Source organism: Carlito syrichta, unplaced genomic scaffold, assembly GCF_000164805.1.
Source record: "Carlito syrichta isolate Samal-C Ts95f unplaced genomic scaffold, Tarsius_syrichta-2.0.1 Scaffold123693, whole genome shotgun sequence".
NCBI lineage: Eukaryota > Metazoa > Chordata > Mammalia > Primates > Tarsiidae > Carlito > Carlito syrichta.
Genome location: NW_007067789.1, coordinates 28,562 through 47,287, shown reverse-complemented (window position 1 = coordinate 47,287; position 18,726 = coordinate 28,562). Strand labels below are relative to the sequence as shown.

General features: G+C 47.3%; 1 protein-coding gene across 5 annotated transcripts in view; it reads right to left on the bottom strand.

Moving 5' to 3' along the window:
- Nucleotides 1-610: 610 nt before the first annotated feature.
- Nucleotides 611-18,726, bottom strand: part of PRUNE1 (prune exopolyphosphatase 1) — a 29,900-nt gene continuing 11,784 nt past the window's right edge. For 2 of the 5 annotated variants that reach the window (XM_008048495.2, XM_021707747.1), the window contains 5 exons: nucleotides 14,491-14,675; nucleotides 12,999-13,157; nucleotides 11,942-12,036; nucleotides 6,619-6,777; nucleotides 611-2,537 (listed from right to left, as the gene is read on the bottom strand). In XM_008048495.2, coding sequence (XP_008046686.1) covers nucleotides 2,109-2,537; nucleotides 6,619-6,777; nucleotides 11,942-12,036; nucleotides 12,999-13,157; nucleotides 14,491-14,675 — 1,027 coding nt within the window. In that variant the 3' untranslated portion in view covers nucleotides 611-2,108. The remainder of the gene's footprint in view (nucleotides 2,538-6,618; nucleotides 6,778-11,941; nucleotides 12,037-12,998; nucleotides 13,158-14,490; nucleotides 14,676-18,726) is intronic. The other 3 variants (XM_021707745.1, XM_021707746.1, XM_021707748.1) reach the window with 3 other exon arrangements.

Genomic DNA, 18,726 nt, shown 5'->3' with positions numbered 1-18,726 from the left:
AGTAACCATTTTGGTTGTGAGACTCTTATCTTGAGCCTACTTTTTTTTTTTTTGAGTCAGAGTCTCACTCTGTCACCCAGGCTGGATCTGTCACCCAGGCTGGAGTGCAGTGACACGCTCATGGCCACTGCAGCCTCAACCTATTGGCCTGAAGGGATCCTTCCGCCTCAGCTTTCCAAGTAGCTGGAACTACAAATGCATGCCACCACACCCAGCTAATTTGATTTATTGTAGAGACGAGGCCTCACCAAGTTGTCCAGGCTGGTCTCAAACTCCTGGACTCAGGCAATCCTCTTGCCTTCGCCTTCCAAAGTGCTGGGATTACAGGTGTGAGCCACCATGCCCAGCCTCTTGGGCCTACTTTTCAAGAATAAGCAAAACTGGGGAAATGGAAGTATGTTTTCAGGAGGGTTCTGGGAGAATAAACAGATTAAAGGAAAGGCTAAAGATGATGGGAGATGGAGCTTGATGCTCCTTATTCCCAAAAAGAGGTGACAGAAGGAAGACACTGAGTATAGCAGGAAGAAAGGAGATGGATCCTTAGGCAGCTGAAACAATGATCCAAGGGAAAGATCTAATTATAGTTGTAAAAAAGGGCAATAAGACCACAAACAGGAAAAAAGTATTTAATACCTTAACAAAATGCAAAATAAAGTACCCAAGTTACAAAACATAAATTCCTTTGGTTCAGTGATCACACTACTATTTTCCCCTTCCAAATGGCTACAGATATCATACCTTCAAAGAAGTCAGACTCTCCCCCTCATAATGGAAGATGTCATGCCAAGACCATCACATACCCCACTGTTCTGAGAAATTGTTGGCAACTTATGTGGAATAGAACTGTGGGGCAGGAAAGGGGGAACGGGCTGGGCTGAAGAAAAAAGGAACAATCTACACATGCAGAACAAGTCAATGGGAAGGAGCTCTCTGCGGGGTCACTATAGTATGAATCACACCCCTCTACATGCTACATGAGGCTGAGTCCCTTGGTACAATCACACATAAATACAGACAATCCAGTGACCCTGAGCATTCCCAGGGAAAACAGAAGAAAATACAGAGAAGCACAGGAAAGAAAGAATGGCAGCAAGAGGCAGATGACAGAAGATACCAGGGAACATCTTGTCCAAACCCTGTTTTACAGGTGGGGAAACTCAGACCTAGAGTAGTGAATGTCTTGCCAAAAGACACACCGTTTATGGCAGTATTAGAACTCCATGCTTCCTCGGAACATGAACAAGAAGAGAAAGAGATGGACAAGAAATGGATAGATCTGCTAAGGCAGGGGACGGGCTCAGGGCCCTCATTCCAGTTCTGCTGTCCGTCGGGAGGATGCCTTTGTGGCTTTGCCCTCCTGGTGCCTCCTCAACTCTCGAGAACCCGGGTTCTTTGGGGTCTCTTCAGGGTTCCTGTGGCTCTCGCACAGAGAGATTCAGAGGAATGGCGAGTCAGGCTACCTGATCAGGACGGAAGATAATGGCCTCCAATCTGCTCCCCAACAAGACCTGAAGCAGTCACCATAAGCCCAGAAAAGAAATTCAGCCACCTCTGAATCACATGCCATCACCTTGCTGGGGGCAGAAAGAAGAGTCACAGAGCTGGAAATCTGCTGAGGGCTGAAATGGGAACACATTTCCAAAGCACACACTCTTTTCCATCTAGCTTGAAGCAGGTATTTGATAAATACCTGAAGGAATACGTGGATAAGTGAACACATGGAGACAATCGAAATGTGTGGATCCATGGCAGATCCTGGTTCTGTCCAAGATCCTTACTGAGGGCACTTTTGGGGTCTACATTCTTTCTGTCCCACTCTGCTGGGATTGTGGATGTATCACATCGTGCCCCTGGCAAATGAAATTAAGAGAAGTCAGTGCAGATTTAAATAATAAAATGTGTCTGATTGGTAGAGATTGAGGGGAAAGGTAGAAAGCCATTCTTAAAGCAGCTGCTTTCTCCTACTTCTTTTTCCTCCCAGTTTTATGAGAACTGTATACCAGATCCTGGAGCAATGAAGACAGAATTGCTGAATCTCCAGACATCTCAAAACATGCATTTGAGGTGAGTAAAATAACCTCAACCACTACCCTCTCCCCTTCCCATGGTCACTTCTTTGACAGGGAGGCAGTGGTAGACTGTGACAGCGAGATCTGACTGCACTTCTCAAAGACAGCCTCGGCAGAGAGTTTAGGCAGCCCCTGGTCCAGAGGGCACTCATCCACCAAGCTATTCATGGGCGTGGGGGGCAGAGGAGGGTCCTCTTCATCTTGGCTCAGTCCAGAAATCAGGGAGTTACTTGCCCTGTCCGATTCCTTGTCCGCCTGTTCCTTGGACATACCCACTATCTCGGGCTGTCCTGAAGGGATCTTCATGGAGTCAAAATAGGCTGACAGGGCTTCCTGGAGCAGAGGCAGAAGTTTCTTTCGAGAGATCTGGGTGTTGCCTTGATGATAGGCTTGGAGGTTAGGATGGGTGCTTGGGAGCGGGGTCAGCTTTAGGGACGGAGAATGGGAGTGTTCCAAGACTCCGCAGATCTAAAGAAGAGACAATAATGTGGAAATGATACATATTTTGGTATAGCAAAGAGCAGAGGCTCCTAAGTGACAGGCTTCCTTGATAAAGGAGAAAACTTTTAAAAATTAAGTATTCTGGCTGGGTGAAGTGATTCACGCCTATAATCCCAGCACTTTGGGAGGCCAAGGAGAGAGGATTGCCTGAGCCCACAGGTTTGAGACCAGCCTGGGCAACTTGGCGGGAGTTTGTCTCTACGATAAATCAAAAAATTAGCCAGGCATGGTGGTGCATGCCTGTAGTTCCAGCTACTTGAAAGGCTGAGGCGGAAGGAACACCTGAGCCCAGCAGGTCAAGGCTGCTGTGGCCAGGAGCATCACTGTACTCCAGCCTGAGTGACAGAATGAGACTCTGACTCAAAAAAAATAAAAAATTAAGTAATCAGCCAGGTGCAGTGGCTCATGCCTGTAGTCCCAGCATGTTGGGAGATGGAGGTGAGAGGATTGCCTGAGCCCAAAGATCTTTCCACCTCAGCCTTCCAAGTAGCTGGAACCACAGGCATGCACCACCATGCCTGGCTAATTTTATTTATTTATTGTAGAAATGAGGTCTCACCAAGTTGCCCAGGCTGGTCTTGAACCCCTGGTCTCACGCAATCCTCTTGCCTTCGCCTCCCAAAGTGCTAGGATTACAGGCGTGAGCCACTGTGCCTGGCCTTAAGGTCATAATTTACATGAAGCAAACCTGACATTTGAACACAGATTTGTTACCAAGGCCAATGTTCTAACTCAGCATGATATATGGCCTCCCATGGGAGGAAAAAAGGAGATGGCAGGACACAGAGTAAAGAGAACTCCTACTTCCCAGCATCGAGGCAGCCTGGGCAACAGCAGAGTCGTCAGATACACACATATCTTCAAAAGAGCAGCACACATGGGACGAGACTCAGGAAGGTGAGAGAGGCACTTTTTATGGTCAAAGTACCCTTTTCATGACAGGAGTAGTCAGAGCCGCTATGTAGTAAGTGCTTGCTCTGTTTCCAGAAATTTTCTACGTGCAATTTTTTTTTTTGAGTTAGAGTCTCACTCTTGTCTCCCAGGCTGGAGTGCAGTGGCATTCTCATGGCCACCGCAGCCTTGACCTGCTGATATCAGGCAACTCTTTCACCTCAGCCTTCCAAGTATCTGAAACTACGGATGCACACCACCACGCCTGGCTAGTTTTTCTGATTTATTGTAGAGACAAGGTCTCACCAAGTTGCTGAGGCTGGTCTTGAACCCCCAGGCTCAGGCAATTCTCTCGCTTTAGCCTCTCAAAGTGCTAGGATTACAGGCTGAGCCACTGTGCTCAGCCTACATGTGATTTTTTTTTTTTTTTTGAGTTGAAGTTTCACTCTGTCAGACTGGAGTGCAGTGGCATGCTCCCAGTCACCGCAGCCTCGACCTGCTGGGCTCCGGTGAGCCATCTGCCTCAGCCGTGCAAGTAGCTGGAACTACAGGCGCACGCTACCATGCCCGGCTAATTTTTGATTAATTGTAGAGATGAGGTCTCACCAAGTTGCCCAGGTAGGTCTTGAACCCGCGGGCTCAGGCAATCCACTTATCTCAGTCTCTCAAAGCATGGGATTACAGGCTGAGCCATCGAGCCCGGCTCCTACATGTGATATTACATTTAATGGTCATATCAGACTAACCAGTAGGCACTATTATGCCACGTCCAGACACAGAAGTCCACTGACTTGCCTGAGCTCACAGAACAAATACATATGGGTAACCTGGAACAGAAAAGCATCACCTGCCCGACTTTGAAAACTGTAGTTCTGGCCGGGCTCGGTAGCTCAGCCCGTAATCCCAGCACTCTGGGAGGCCGAGGTGAGTGGATTGCCTGAGCCCGCGGGTTCGAGACACGCCTGGGCAACTTGGTGAGACCTCATCTCTACAATAAATCAAAAATTAGCCAGGCGTGGTAGCGCGCGCCTGTAGTTTCAGCTACTTGCAAGGCTGAGGGGGAAGGATTGCCAGAGCCCAGCAGGTTGAGGCTGCAGTGGCCAGGAGTGGCTACTGAAATCCAATCTGAGTGACAGAGTGAGACGCCAACTCAAAAAAAAAAAAAAAAGAAAGAAAGAAAACTGTAGTTCTTCTCAGCCAGGTGCAGTGGCTCATGGCTGTAATCCCAGGACTTTGGGAAGCAGAGGCAAGTGGATTGCCTGAGTCCAGGGGTTTGAAACCAGCCTGGGCAACTTGACGAGACCTCGTCTCTACAATAAATCCAAAAAAGTTAGCTGGGCGTGGTGGTACGTGCCTGCAATTCTAGCTACTTGGAAGGCTGAGGTGGAAGAATTGCCTGAGCTCAGCAGATAAAGACTGCAGTGGCCATGAGCATGCTATTGCACTCTAGCCTGGGTGACAGAGCGAGATTCTTACTAAAATAAAAAATAAAAAAATAAAAACTCCACACAAAAACAAAAAACTGTAGCTCTTTTCACAGTACCAAACTATCTTACACCAAATGAAGTAACACTTGCTTCCCATGGGAGAAGACAATGGCGAAGACAGGTGGGAGAGGGCACACGAACCTTTTATGAGTGCAAAGGGTTATCAGGCTGTATTCAGTCTTTAGCAGTCCTCACATAGCTCAAGCAACCCTAGAAATCCCTGGACTGCCTTAAGCCTGCTTTAAAAATTCTTCCCTAAGCAAATCAGTAACTAACAAAGGAAAGGAAAGAGAGGAAGTAGGAAAGATGGCCAAATGGAAGCTCAGGAAAGAAAACAAACTAAGTCGTAGATCACTTACCTGCAGATTTTGTACTAAACAGAATAATTAATTCTGGCATCAAAAGTAGTAGAAAAGCTCTCTCCTGCGTTTCTAATTTTCAAGGCAATAGAGTAAAAAGAAAGAAACTGATTTGCAGGGGTGAGGAATTAATGATTATATCAAGAATAGAGCCTTTTTTTTTTTGCTATGTTGCCCAGACTGGACTCGAACTCCTGGGTTCAAGTGATCTTCCACCTCAGCTTCCCAAGTAGCTGGGATTACAGGTGTGTGCCACTGTGTCCACTCAATAATTCAACTACAGATTTATTTACTTATTTATTTATTTTTTTGAGTAAGAGTCTCACTCTGTCACCTAGGCTGGAGTGCAGTGGTACGCTCACGGAAACTGCAGCCTCGACCTGCTGGGCCTAGGCAATTCTTGCGCCTTAGCCTTCCAAGTAGCTGGAACTACAGGTATGTGCTGCCACGCCCAGCTAAGTTTTTGATTTATTGTAGAGATGAGGTCTTGAAAAATTCCCCAGACTGGTCTCGAACTCAGGTAATCCTCTTACCTTGGCCTCCCAAAATGTAGAAATTATAGACGAGAGCCACCACTCCTGGCCTTGATTTATTGTAGAGATGAGGGCTCTTCATGTTGCTCAGGATAGTCTCAAACCCATGGGCTCAGGCAATCCTCTCGCCTTGGGCTCCCAAAGTGCTGGGATTACAGGCGTGAGCCACAGTGTTCGACTAACATTTATAACATTTCCTTTTAAGTTTCTTTCAAGTTCCTTCAAAGTAAGCAATGAATCTCTTTGGAATTCCTCTTTCTCAACAATAGTATAGTTAAGGATATTCATATAAGCCTGGCTCGGTGGCTCAGCCTGTAATCCCGTGCTTGGGAGGCTGAGGTGAGTGGATTGCCTGAGCCCGCGGGTTTGAGACCCACCTGGGCAACTTGGCAAGACCTCATCTCTACAATAAATCAAAAATTAGCCGAGCGTGCGCCTGTAGTTCCAGCTACTTGCAAGGCGAGGCAGAAGGATCACCGGAGCCCAGCAGGTCGAGGCTGTGGTGGCCGGGAGCGGCCACCGCACTCCAGTCTGGGCGACAGAGCGAGACTCCAACACACACACACACACACACACACACACACACACACACACACAAGAATATTCATATAGAGAGAGAATGGAAAAAAAGCAGCAAGGAGAGATTCTGGGAACAGGTCAAGGGACGTCTGTGTAATTATGTTTGTATATGAACCAAAGCGATGCCCTTACAGCATAGAGCTGTGGTGAACATAGGCAAGCTCTGCAGGTCCTCAGGTTGGAGAAGGGACAGACTCACCGTCATTCGAAGTGCCACATGGGGACAGAAAATAGCCAACTGCCGCACTGGCTCATTATGAGTGTTGAAAAAGATAGTCATGGCAACCAGGACATCATAGTTGTGAGCCTGGCAAAAAGCATGAAGGTCTGCAAGGAGGTCAGACCTCTGCAGAAAGACCTGAAAGGGAAGAAATGGAGAGGGGTAAGGGCTACAGCAGGATCCTCCTTGTCGTCTTCAACAAAACAACCTAACAAAGGTTTATTTGCAAGTTAACCCAGAACCTGAGGGCCATAAAAAAGGTACCGAGTATTTACTCTGTGTTACTTATGTGCCAGAAGGCAGTGGAAGAATGAAGAGAACATAGGCTTTGGATTAACACAGAATGGGTTTGAAAGTCAGCTCCATTATCTTTTCTTATTTTTATTTTATTTTTGTGAGTTGGAGTTTCACTCTGTCACCCAGGCTGGAGTGCAGTGGCACACTCATGGCTCACCACAGTCTCAGCCTCCAGGGTTCAGGTAATCTTTCCACCTTAGCCTCCCAAGTAGCTGGGACTACAGGTGTATGCCACCATGCCCAGCTAATTTTTTATTTTTTATTTTTTTTGAGTTGGAGTCTCACTCTGTTGCCCAGACTGGAGTGCAGTGGCAGCTCCCGGCCACCGCAGCCTTGACCTGCTGGGCTCCGGCGATCCTTCCGCCTCAGCCTTCCGAGTAGCCGGAATTACAGGCACGTGCTACCACGCCCGGCTGATTTTTTGATTTATTGTAGAGATGAGGTCTCGCTGCCCAGGCGGGTCTCGAACCCGCGGACTCAGGCAATCCACTCACCTCAGCCTCCCAAAGGCACGGGATTACAGGCTGAGCCACCGAGCTCGGCAATTTTTTAAAAATGTTTTGTAGAGATGATATCTCGCTATGTTTCCCAGGCTGTTCTCGAACCCCTGGTTCAAGCAGTCCTCTCATCTTGGCTTGCCTAAGAGCTAGGATTACAGGTGTGAGCCACCACGCCCAGCCAAACTCTATTATCTATTAGCTATATTAACCTCCCTGGACCTGCATTTGTAAAAGAAGGATACAGCACTTCCCCAACATGATTTATTTATTTATTTATTGTGTCAGATTCTCACTCTTTTGCCCAGGCTAGAGTGCAGTGGCATGCTCACAGCCACCGCAGCCTCAACCTGCAGGGCTCAGGAGATCCTTCTGCCTCAGCCTTCCAAGTAGCTGGAACCACAGGTGTGCGCTGCCGCACCAGGCTGATTTACTGTAGAGACAAGGTCTCACCAAGTTGCCCAGGCTGGTCTCAACCCCCTGGTCACGGGCAATCCTCTTGCTTCAGCCTCCCAAAGTCCTGGGATTACAGGCTTGAGCCACTGTGCCCAGCCATGATTGTTGTAAGAATTAAAACATTAGCCGGGCATGGAGGTGCATGTCTGTAGTTCCAGCTACTGAGGTGGAAGGCTGAGGCGGAAGGATCGCCGGAGCCCGGCAGGTCGAGGCTGCGGTGGCCGGGAGCGGCCACTGCACTCCAGTCTAGATGACAGAGTGAGACTCCAACTCAAAAAAAAAAGAATTAAAACATTAGCTGGGTGTGGTAGCATGTGCCTGTAGTTCCGGCTACTTGGAAGGCTGAGGCAGAAGGATTGCTTAAGCCCAACAGGTCGAGCATGCGGTGGCCATGACTGTGCCACTGCACTCCAACCTGGGCGACAGAGTGAGACTCCAAATAAAAAAAAAAAAAAGAATTAAAACATGATAACATATGTCACAGTGTGGCTATTCAAGGTTCTCCTGCTCTTGCAATTAAACAAATAAGTTCTTTGTCTTGTAGGTATTTTTATTCCAAAACACAGTAATGGGGTATACAAATAGGAGCAGGCATGTGACAACTGCAACCTTGGCTCTTCTTTGCCAATCTATCCCCTTCTCCAAAATTTCAGGCAGTATTTTCTCCAATAAGTAATACCACCACCTGTTTCAGATCAGGGTTTTTCTTTATCCCTGGCTTTTCTTCTTTCTTTTTTTTTTCCCCACTAAAGTTGGGGACCACTCTGTCACCCAGGCTGAAGCAGAGTGATGTGATCATAGCTCACTGCAGCCTTGAACTTGGGACTCAAGTGATCCTCCCACCTCAGACTCCTGAGTAGCTGGGGTTACAGATGTGTACCATCATGCCTGGCCCCTAAAATTTCTAATATGAAAATTTGTACTGTGATTATGGTTCTTGGCAAGCCTTTTATGTTCTTATGTTTGCCTCCCAAACTAGGCTATGAACCATGGGGACGAGACCATGGTATTTTGTTTGATTTAATTATTTGGTATTATTACATAGTACTTACTAGAAAGCTGTACAGAGCCTGAGAGTATGTGTTCAGATCAGGTGAATGATTTAAACTGATTATGACATGGAACCAGGCATGAAAATACCATTAATAAAGTCATATTAATTCACTCATTTAACAAAACTTACTGAGCATCCACTATGTGCCAGACATTGTTAAAGGTGCTAGAGATTTAACAGACACAAAGGAAATGGGGTCTCTGTTCTGGTGGAGCTGATAAACTAGCAGAAAAACACAGACAATCAATAAGGAAACCGTGAAACAAGATCATGTCAGTGTGTTAAGTGCTACAAAAAAAAAAACAACTGCTAGAGGTTTTTTGAGCACAGGGATATTACTTCAGTTAGGGTGGTCAGGAAAAACATCCTAAGACAGGAGACATCTGAGCTGAGACCAGAATGATAAGAAGGAACCAGCTCTGCAAAGAGAAATGCAAGTTCAAGGGCCCTGAGTTGAGAATGCGCTTAATGGTCGAGGAGAGGAAAGAAAACCAGAGTGGCAGCAGTGTTGAGTGCAGGGGTGGGGCTGAACAAGATAAGATCAGAGAAAAAGCCAAGGGCCACATCGAGAAGGGCCCTGTAAACCACAGTACAACCCTTAGATTTTCTTTTTTTTTTTTTTAGATTAGAAAATATAGTTTATTTAAAAACTAATTTAGAAAGAGAGAGAGAGAAGATTCACTTCTCTAAGAAAGGAGAGGGGGCCAGAGCTTAGGAAAGCATGGCCTGGTCATAGCTCAAAGAGCACATGGCCATACCATAGCTTAGCAAGGCAATGGCCCCCTTAGATTTTCTTTTTTCTTTTTTTTTTGAGTTGGAGTCTCTGTCGCCCAGACTGGAGTACAGTGGCCACTCCCAGCCACCACAGCCTCGAACTGCTGGGCTCCAGCGATCCTTCCACCTCAACCTTCCAAGTAGCTGGAACTACAGGCGCGCGCTACCATGCCCGGCTCATTTTTTGATTTATTGTAGAGATGAGGTCTCGCCAAGTTGCCCAGGCAGGTCTCGAACCTGCGGGCTCAGGCAATCTACTCACCTCGGCCTCCCAAAGTGCTGGGATTACAGGCTGAGACACCGAGCCCGGCTAGATTTTCTTAATGGTACAATGAGCCGGTCACAGTGGCTCATGCTTGTAATCTCAGCATTTTGAGAGGCTGAGGTGGGAGGATCACTTGAGCCCAGGAGTAGGAGACCAACCTGGGCAACATAGCGAGAACTCATCTTTACAAAAAATAAAAATAAAAAATTAGCCGGGTTCAGTGGCTCAGCCTGTAATCCCAGCACTCTGGGAGGCTAAGGTGTGCGGATTGCCTGAGCCTGCGGGTTCAAGACCCGCCTGGGCAACTTGGTGAGACCTCATCTCTACAACAAATCAAAAATTAGTAGGGCATGGTAGCGCACACCTGTAGTTCCAGCTGCTTGGAAGGCTGAGGCTGAAGGATCGCCTGAGCCCAGCTGGTCGAGGCTGTGGTGGCCAGGAACGTGCCACTGCACTCCAGTCTGGGTGACAGAGACTCCAACTAAAAAAAAAAAAATAGCCAGGCAGGGTGGCTCACACCTGTAGTCTCAGCTGCTTAGGAGGCTAAAATGGAAGTATCACCTGAGCCCAGGAGATCATGGCTGTGGTGAGCTACGATCATGCCACTACAATAAAATGTCTCTACAATAAAATAAAAAATAGCCAGGCATGGAAGCGCATGTCTGCAGTTCCAGGTACTTGGAAGACTGAGGTTGAAGGATCGCCAGAGCCCAGCAGGTCAACGCTGGAGTAGCCATGAGCATGTGTACCACTGCACTACAGCCTAGGCAAAGGACAGCGTGAGACCCTGACTTAAAAAAAAAAGTACAGCCGGGCTCGATGGCTCAGCCTGTAATCCGGTGCCTTTGGGAGGCTGAGGTGAGTGGATTGCCTGAGCCTGCGAGTTCGAGACCCGCCTGGGCAGCGAGACCTCATCTCTACAATAAATCAAAAAATCAGCCAGGCATGGTAGTGCATGCCTGTAGTTCCGGCTATTTGGAAGGCTGAGGCAGAAGGATCGCCAGAGCCTAGCAGGTCGAGGTTGCAATGGCCGGGAGTGGCCACTGCACTCCAGTCTGGGTGACAGAGTGAGACTCCAACTCCAAAAAAAAAAAAAAAGCTGGGCTCGGTGGCTCAGCCTGTAATCCCGCGCCTTTGGGAGGCTGAGGTGAGTGGATTGCCTGAGCCCGCGGGTTCAAGACCCGCCTGGGCAGCGAGACCTCATCTCTACAATAAATTAAAAAACCAGCCGGGCGTGGTAGCGCATGCCTGTAATTCCGGCTACTCGGAAGGCTGAGGCGGAAGGATTGCTGAAGCCCAGCAGGTCAAGGCTGCGGTGGCTGGGAGCGGCCACTGCACTCCAGTCTGGGCGACAGAGTGAAACTCCAACTCAAAAAAAAAAAGTACAATGAAAAGGCAGTAAAGGGAGGAGTGATCTGAAATGATCTTACTGATATCTTAAGATCATTCTGGGTGCTGTGAGTAGAATGGTTTGTAGAGAGCCGGGCTCGGAGGCTCAGCCTGTAATCCCGCGCCTTTGGGAGGCTGAGGTGAATGGATTGCCTGAGCCCGTGGGTTCGAGACCCGCCTGGGCAGCGAGACCTCATCTCTACAATAAATCAAAAAATCAGCCAGGCATGGTAGCACGTGCCTGTAATTCCAGCTACTTGGAAAGCTGAGGCGGAAGGATCGCCGGAGCCCAGCAGGTCGAGGCTGCGGTGGCCGGGAGCGGCCACTGTACTCCGGTCTGGGCGACAGAGTGAGACTCCAACTCAAAAAAAAAAAAAAGAATGGTTTGTAGGGAAGCAAAAGTGGATGTAGGGACACCAGTATGGATATTACATGGTACAGCAATGGACCGTGGTAGTCACAGTGAAGACTAGAAGACAGGAACAAGATGTATTCTAGAGGTGAGCCAGGAATGAAACGTGCATAACTAGAAGGTTTCTCTTCCTACCCCTGCCCACATCTTGCCCTTACCTCCAAATCCATATATATTGCACTCATGGCCACCTTGGTGCCTTGTCTATAAATAGTCTTCTGGTCCTTTCTCAGCATCTGCTCAGTGCTCAGTCCTAGAAAGTAGATATGAGACTAGATGTCACATGGGAAGCCCAGGGTCCCAAGACGAGGAAGGTGAGTGCAGCAAGACGGGTCAAGGAAGAGCAAAAATACTGCCTCTCTTTGGATCAATGAACATGGGAGATAACTGAAAATGTAATATTTACCTTTAGAGCAAGAGACTTGAAGAGAAGGGCTAAAGCAAGCAGGGAGGCTTTTCACTCTTGATTTCTCCCCTTTCTGTATTGTTTTAACTTTCTTTTTTTTTGAGTTGGAGTCTCACTCCTTCGCCCAGGCTGGAGTACAGTGGCACACACGCTCACGGCCACCCCAGCATCGACCTGCTGGGCTCCAGTGATCCTTCCACCTCACCCTTCTGAGTAGCTGAAACTACAGACACATGCTACCATGCCTGGCTATTTTTTATTTTAGTGTAGAGACAAACTCTCGCCAAGTAGCCCGGACTGGTCTCGAACCCGCGGGCTCAGGCAATCCACTTGCCTCGGTCTCCCAAAGTGCTGGGATTATAGGTTGAGCCACCGAGCCCGTTCTATTTTAACTTTACATTTCCTTTCTGCCCTCTTCCTCCCCGTCCCCTCCCTCTCTCCCTTCTGCTCTTCCTTTTTATGTCAACAGATAGTACCTGGGGAGAATATTATAGATTTTTTTGGTTCTCTTCCTTTGTCTTTTGTATACTCACAAAATGTTATATGTCCAATGTTCTCTGATTAGACTGGAACCCTTGAGACTCTTAATATATTCCTCCTCATCCTACCTCAGAGCTAGGATGAAACAATCCAGTAAATGACTGATTAGTTTATGATCTAATACGCTACCTCATTTCTCTCTGGTGTAAAGCTGAACTCGTTGTGCATGCTCTGTGATTGTTTTGCTGGTATTCAAGAATATAATGAACAAGGACTGCCTTCCTGTTATCTCATGTGGGAGGTAGAGATGTCAGCTCAACACTTCATACCTGATACATCAAATTTGGCCTTTTGTAGGGAATCAAAGATGTCATTTCTCTTGGGCAGATCTGGAAAGAGGGCCTCTAGTTTCTCCACATATCTGCTGTCCTTTAGGGTTGCCTTTCCAATTTTAGGGTCCATGTTGACACAGTCCAGGATGATGGTTCCTGTGAAGAAGGGAGATGGCGGAACTAAAATCCTGTGACCCTCCATGCACAACCACTAGAACATACATAACCTTCAAATCAGATGGACACAATACAGAGGAGACTTGTATGGCAAACTCATCAAAAACAGAACAAGAAAGTGGGACTGAGGTTCCAAGTAAGACCTCCCAAATCAAACTAAAATGTACGCGGGTGCCGGGCGTGGTAGCTCATGCCTATAATCCCAGCACTTTGGGAAACTGAGGGGAGAGGATTGCCTGAATCCAGGGGTTTGAGACCAGCCTGGGCAATTTGGTGAGACCTTGTCTCTACAATAAATAAAAAATTAGCTGGGCGTGGTGGTGCTTGCCTGTAGTTTCAGCTACTGGGATGGCTGAGGTGGAAGGATCGCCTGAGCCCAGCAGGTCAAGGCTGTGGTGGCCGTGAGTGTACCACTGCACTCCAGCCTGGGCAACAGAGAGAGACTCCTACTCAAAAAAAAAAAGGTCAGGCGGGGTGGCTCACGCCTATAATCCCAGCATTTGGGGACACAGAGGTGAGAGGACTGTCTGAGCCCATGGATTCAAGACCAGCCTGGGCAACTTGGCAGGACTTTACCTCTACAATAAGTCAAAAAACTAGCCAGGCGTGATGGCGCATGCCTGTAGTTCCAGTTACCTGGAAGGCTGAAGCGGAAGGATCACCTGAGCCCAGCAGGTTGAGGCTGCAGTGGCCAGGAGTGTGCCACTGCCCTCCAGCCTGGGTGACAGAGTAAAACTTCAACTCAAAAAAAAATTAAAATAAATAAAATACAGTAAAATGTAGGCAAGGATTTGGTGAAAAGTTAGAATGAGCCTGAGAATCTCAGTCTCTGGAGATCTGTAACCTAGTCAGAGAGATGACATCTCTTCAGTAGGCCAAATTCCATCAAATATTCTTACAAGTTTCAAGAGATAGTCTAATCCAACTCATTTTTAAAAAAATAAATAACAAAAAATGATAATAGGAAAGGTTAAAAGACTTGCTCAGGGTCACATAACTATCTCCTGGAGGAACTAGTATTAGAATCCATTTCCTGCTTCTTTGGCTAGTCTTCCCTTCATTATACACTAACACTGATAGGAAGCCTCTAGGTCTGACGCCCTGTACTTCCTTTCTGCTTACTTCAACAAAGTACCCCACAGACCTTTAAACAAATGCCTCATTGTTCCCAGAAAGAGTCCCATCCTTTGGTATGAACTGAATGTCTTAGAGAGCATATGGTTAGGCTCGAAGAGTCTAGACTTTTCCACTCTCCCTTCTCTGGGATGGGAACAGAACAAGTCAGGTCCCAACCCCAAAGCCACTCTCTCACCATGCAGAAGGGCTGCAGTTTGCCTGTCCAAGATCTCTGGTGCCCCCTGCAGGATTCTCTCCGTCACCAGAGTAGCACAGGACCCCACCAGCTCCACGGAAACATGGCAGGGAGGGCAGTGTTTCTGCTCGATGGGCCGATGGTCTAGCACCTCTGCTACTGCCTCCTCCAGGGCCCCGTCGCTTCTGTGGAGGGGGGAAAGGGTGGGAAAAGAGAAAGAAAGAAAGAAAGGGCACTCCAGATGCTTCTAGCCAATGTCCACCCACCCATCAAGGAAAATGCAAATGTCTTAGGCAAACACAGCTTTTGGTTGCTTCTCCCTCTGCCTCACTCCTCTCAATTCTTTTTCTGACTGAAGTCATCTCTATTTTTGTTCTTTTTCTTTTTAAAGAGACAGGGGTTGCCCAGGCTGGTCTTGAACTCCTGGGCTCAAGTGATCCTCTCCAAAGTGCTGGGATTATAGGTGTGACCCACCACGCCTGCTTTAAGTCATCTTTAAATATAGTGCATAAGTAAGTTTTGTGAAGCATCTGCTGCAAATATCTGGTCCATAGAGTTATTGGGTTTTAGGATTTTCTTTCCAGTTGATGCCCTTGATACCCAATATCTTTTTTTCTTTTTTTTTTTTTTTTGAGTTGGAGTCACTCTGTCACCCAGACTGGAGTGCAGTGGCCGCTCCCAGCCACTGCAGCCTCAACCTGCTGGGCTCCCGCGATCCTTCGGCCTCAGCCTTCCAAGTAGCTGGAACTACAGGCACGCGCTACCACGCCCGGCTAATTTTTTATTTTATTGTAGAGATGAGGTCTTGCCAAGTTGCCCAGACGAGTCTCAAACCCGCAGGCTCAGGCAATCCACTCACCTCGGCCTCCCAAAGCGCTGGGATTACAGGCTGAGCCACCGAGCCTGGCCGATAACCAATATCTAAACCTCTCCTGCTGCCTCAATTCACTCAATACCCAAACCCCATGTAGGTGCAGCCTTCACCTAATTTCCTACCCATGCCCTTTTTTCCAATCCTCTGTTACTGCTTTGTTCCAGGCCCTCAATATCTCTCACCTGAACTATCCTAATAGTTGCTTAATTGATCACCTGCTTCCAACCAAGAGTCCTCCTAAACTATCCTTCACAAAGCTGCCTGAATGATTATTTGAAAAAAGTAATTTGAGCCAGGCATAGTGGCTCACACCTATAATCCCAGCACTTTGGGAGGCTGAGGCAAGAGGGATTCGAGAACTGCCTGGGCAACTTGGTGAGACCCTGTATCTACATTAAATAAAAAACAATTAGCTGGGTATGGTGGTGCATGCCTGTGGTTCTAGCTATTTGGAAGGCTGAGGCAGAAGGATCTCCTGAGCCCAGCAGGCCAAGGCTGTGGTGGCTGTGAGTGTGCTATTGCACTCCAGCCTGGGCAAGAGAGTGAGACTCCCACTCAAAAATAAATAGGCCGGGCTTGGGGGCTCAGTCTGTAATCCCAGGACTTTGGGAGGCAGAGGCCATTGGATTGCCTGAGCCTGCAGGTTAGAGACCAGCCTGGACAATTTGGTGAGACCTCATCTCTACAATAAATAAAAAAATAGCAGGGCATGGTAGCACATGCCTGTATTTCCAGCTACTTGGAAGGCTGAGGTGGAAGGATCACCGGAGCCCAGTGGGTCAACGCTGGGTAGCCATGAGTGTGCCACAGCACTCCAGCCTGGGCAACGGAATGAGACTCTAACTCAAAACAAACAAACAAACAAACAAATAAATAAGGAGAGCGTAGGGGCTCGTGCCTATAATCCCAGGTCTTTGTGAGGCCGAGGCAAGAGGACTGCCTGAGTCTATGGGTTGGAGACCAGCCCAGGCAACTTGGCAAGACCTCATCTCTACAATAAATCAAAAAAAATTAGCTGGGTGTGGTGGCGCGTGCCTGTAGTTTCAGCTACTTGCAAGGCTGAGGGCAGAAGGATGACCTGAGCTCAGCAGGTCGAGGCTGTGGTAGCCGTGAACGTGCCACTGCACTCCAGCCTGGACGACAGAGTGAGACTCCAACTCAAAAAATGAATAAATAAAATAAAATTAAATTAAATTTAAAAGTCCAGTCTCCTTAGAAGGGCCTACAAGGGCAGGGCTCAGTGGCTCAGCCTGTAATCCCAGCACTCTGGGAGGCTGAGACAAGTGGATTGCCTGAGCCCGCAGGTTTGAGACCAGCCCAGGCAACTTGGTGAGATCGCATCTCTACAATAAATAAAAAATTAGCCAGGTGTGATAGCATGCGCCTGTAGTGCCGGCTACTTGGAAGGCTGAGGCAGAAGGATCACCGGAGGCTAGCAGGTCAACACTGGGGTGGTCACGAGTGTGCCACTGCACTCCAGCCTGGGTGACGGAGTGAGATCTGACTCAAAAAACAAAACGAAACAAAAAAACCCCAGAAGGGCCTACAAGGCCTTCTGCCCCTCCTCCAGCCTCTCATATTTTTCCTCGTCCTACTTCTCCCTCATATGTTATGCTCCAGCTGTGCAAAACAAAGTCCAGTTCCCCGAACTCACCTTGCTATTTCATGCTCGCTTGCATTTGCTTCTATTTATTCCTCCCTCTGCCTGGAATGCCTTTCCTAACCATCTACCCTCTTCCCTCCCCATTCACTGAGCAAATACCTCGTCCTCTTTCAAAATTGAGATCAAGGGTCAACTCTGCCAGGAAGCCTTTCTTGATGCCTTCGACATCCCCCTAGTATCATGAACATCCTTCATGTACTTTCATGTCCCTACCTGTCCTCTAGAGTCGACAGTTATCCCTTACTTGCCTCTAACATTACAAAGATCTGTTTGCCTAGTTTCCTCTCCTGCCTGAAAGCTTGAGAACAGGGACTCTGCCTTACTTCCATTCTCTAAATAAAAGCTTATTAATGACTGAGTGCATAGACAGATTAGTGCTCTGTCAATGTCCTGCTATAACCACAGTGTGTGCAAGAAAAAAATATATACATTTTAATATTAGCAGGAGCCAGACAGACTTAAGAAAGTCTCAGATATGTGTTGCTTTTTTGGCAGTTTTTTTTCCTAGCCCTAAATTAGGGATGGAATTATTACAGATGTGTACATTTGTCAAACAGACACTAATGAGATATTTATAGACTCTGCCATAACACATTATTTTTAAAAATCGTAAGAATTTATACAGGAAATACTTTTACTAACTTTTAAAAAATTAATAAGAGCTGCAAACATTTTTCAAAACTTTCTGTTACAAGAAATCTTATACAAAATAAAATGGTTTTTTTTGAGTTGAGGGTCTCACTGCTGCCCAGACTGGAGTGCAGTAGCACAATCATGGCTCACTGTAGCCTCAAACTCCTGGCTCAAGCAATCTTCCTTCCACAGTCTCTGAGCAGCTGGGGCTGCAGAAGTGTGCTACCACAACTGGCTAATTTTATTTTTTTGTAAAAATAGGGTCTCCTTAGTTTTCCTAGGCTGATCTCAAACTCTTGGGCTAAAGCAATCCTCCTACCTCAGCCTCCAAAAGTACTGGGATCACAGGCATGAGCCACGATGCCTGGCCCAAAAATCTTAAAATAATGATACCAAAAGCATATTTCAGTGGTTTTAATTATCTTTTAGTTTGAACTCACCATGTTCTATTTCTTGTTAATATTATAATGGGAGGTGAGAGGATTGCCTGAGTCCAGGGGTTCGAGACGAGACTGGGCAACTTGACAAGACCTGGTATCTACAATAAAAAAAAAACAAAACTAGCTGGGTGTGGTGGCACGCACCTGCCTGTAGTTCCAGCTACTTGGAAGGCTGAGGTGGAAGGACCGCTTGAGCCCAGCAGGTCCAAGCTATGGTGGCTGTTAGCGTTCCACTGTACGCCAGCCTGGGTGACAGAGTGAGACTCTGACGCAAAAAAAATTATAGTGTATGTCTTTATGCTGTGTCTACATAGTTGGAGCGTATGACAATATTTTCTGTATCTGATATGATCTATCAATTTATGAGTAGGCTGAGATCCCTGAAAGCAAAAAACTAAAAAAAAAAAAAAATTTTAACTTATTTTATTTTTTAGAGGTGGGGGTCTCACTATGTTGCCCAAGCTGGTCTTGAACTCCTGACCTCAAGTGATCCTCCCCCGCCTCCGAAGTGCTGGGATTACAGGCATGAGCCATTGGGCCCAGCCAGCAAAAACTTTCTTCCTGTTTTTTTTTTGAGTTGGAGTCTCACTCTGTCGCCCAGACTGGAGTGCAGTGGCCACTCCCGG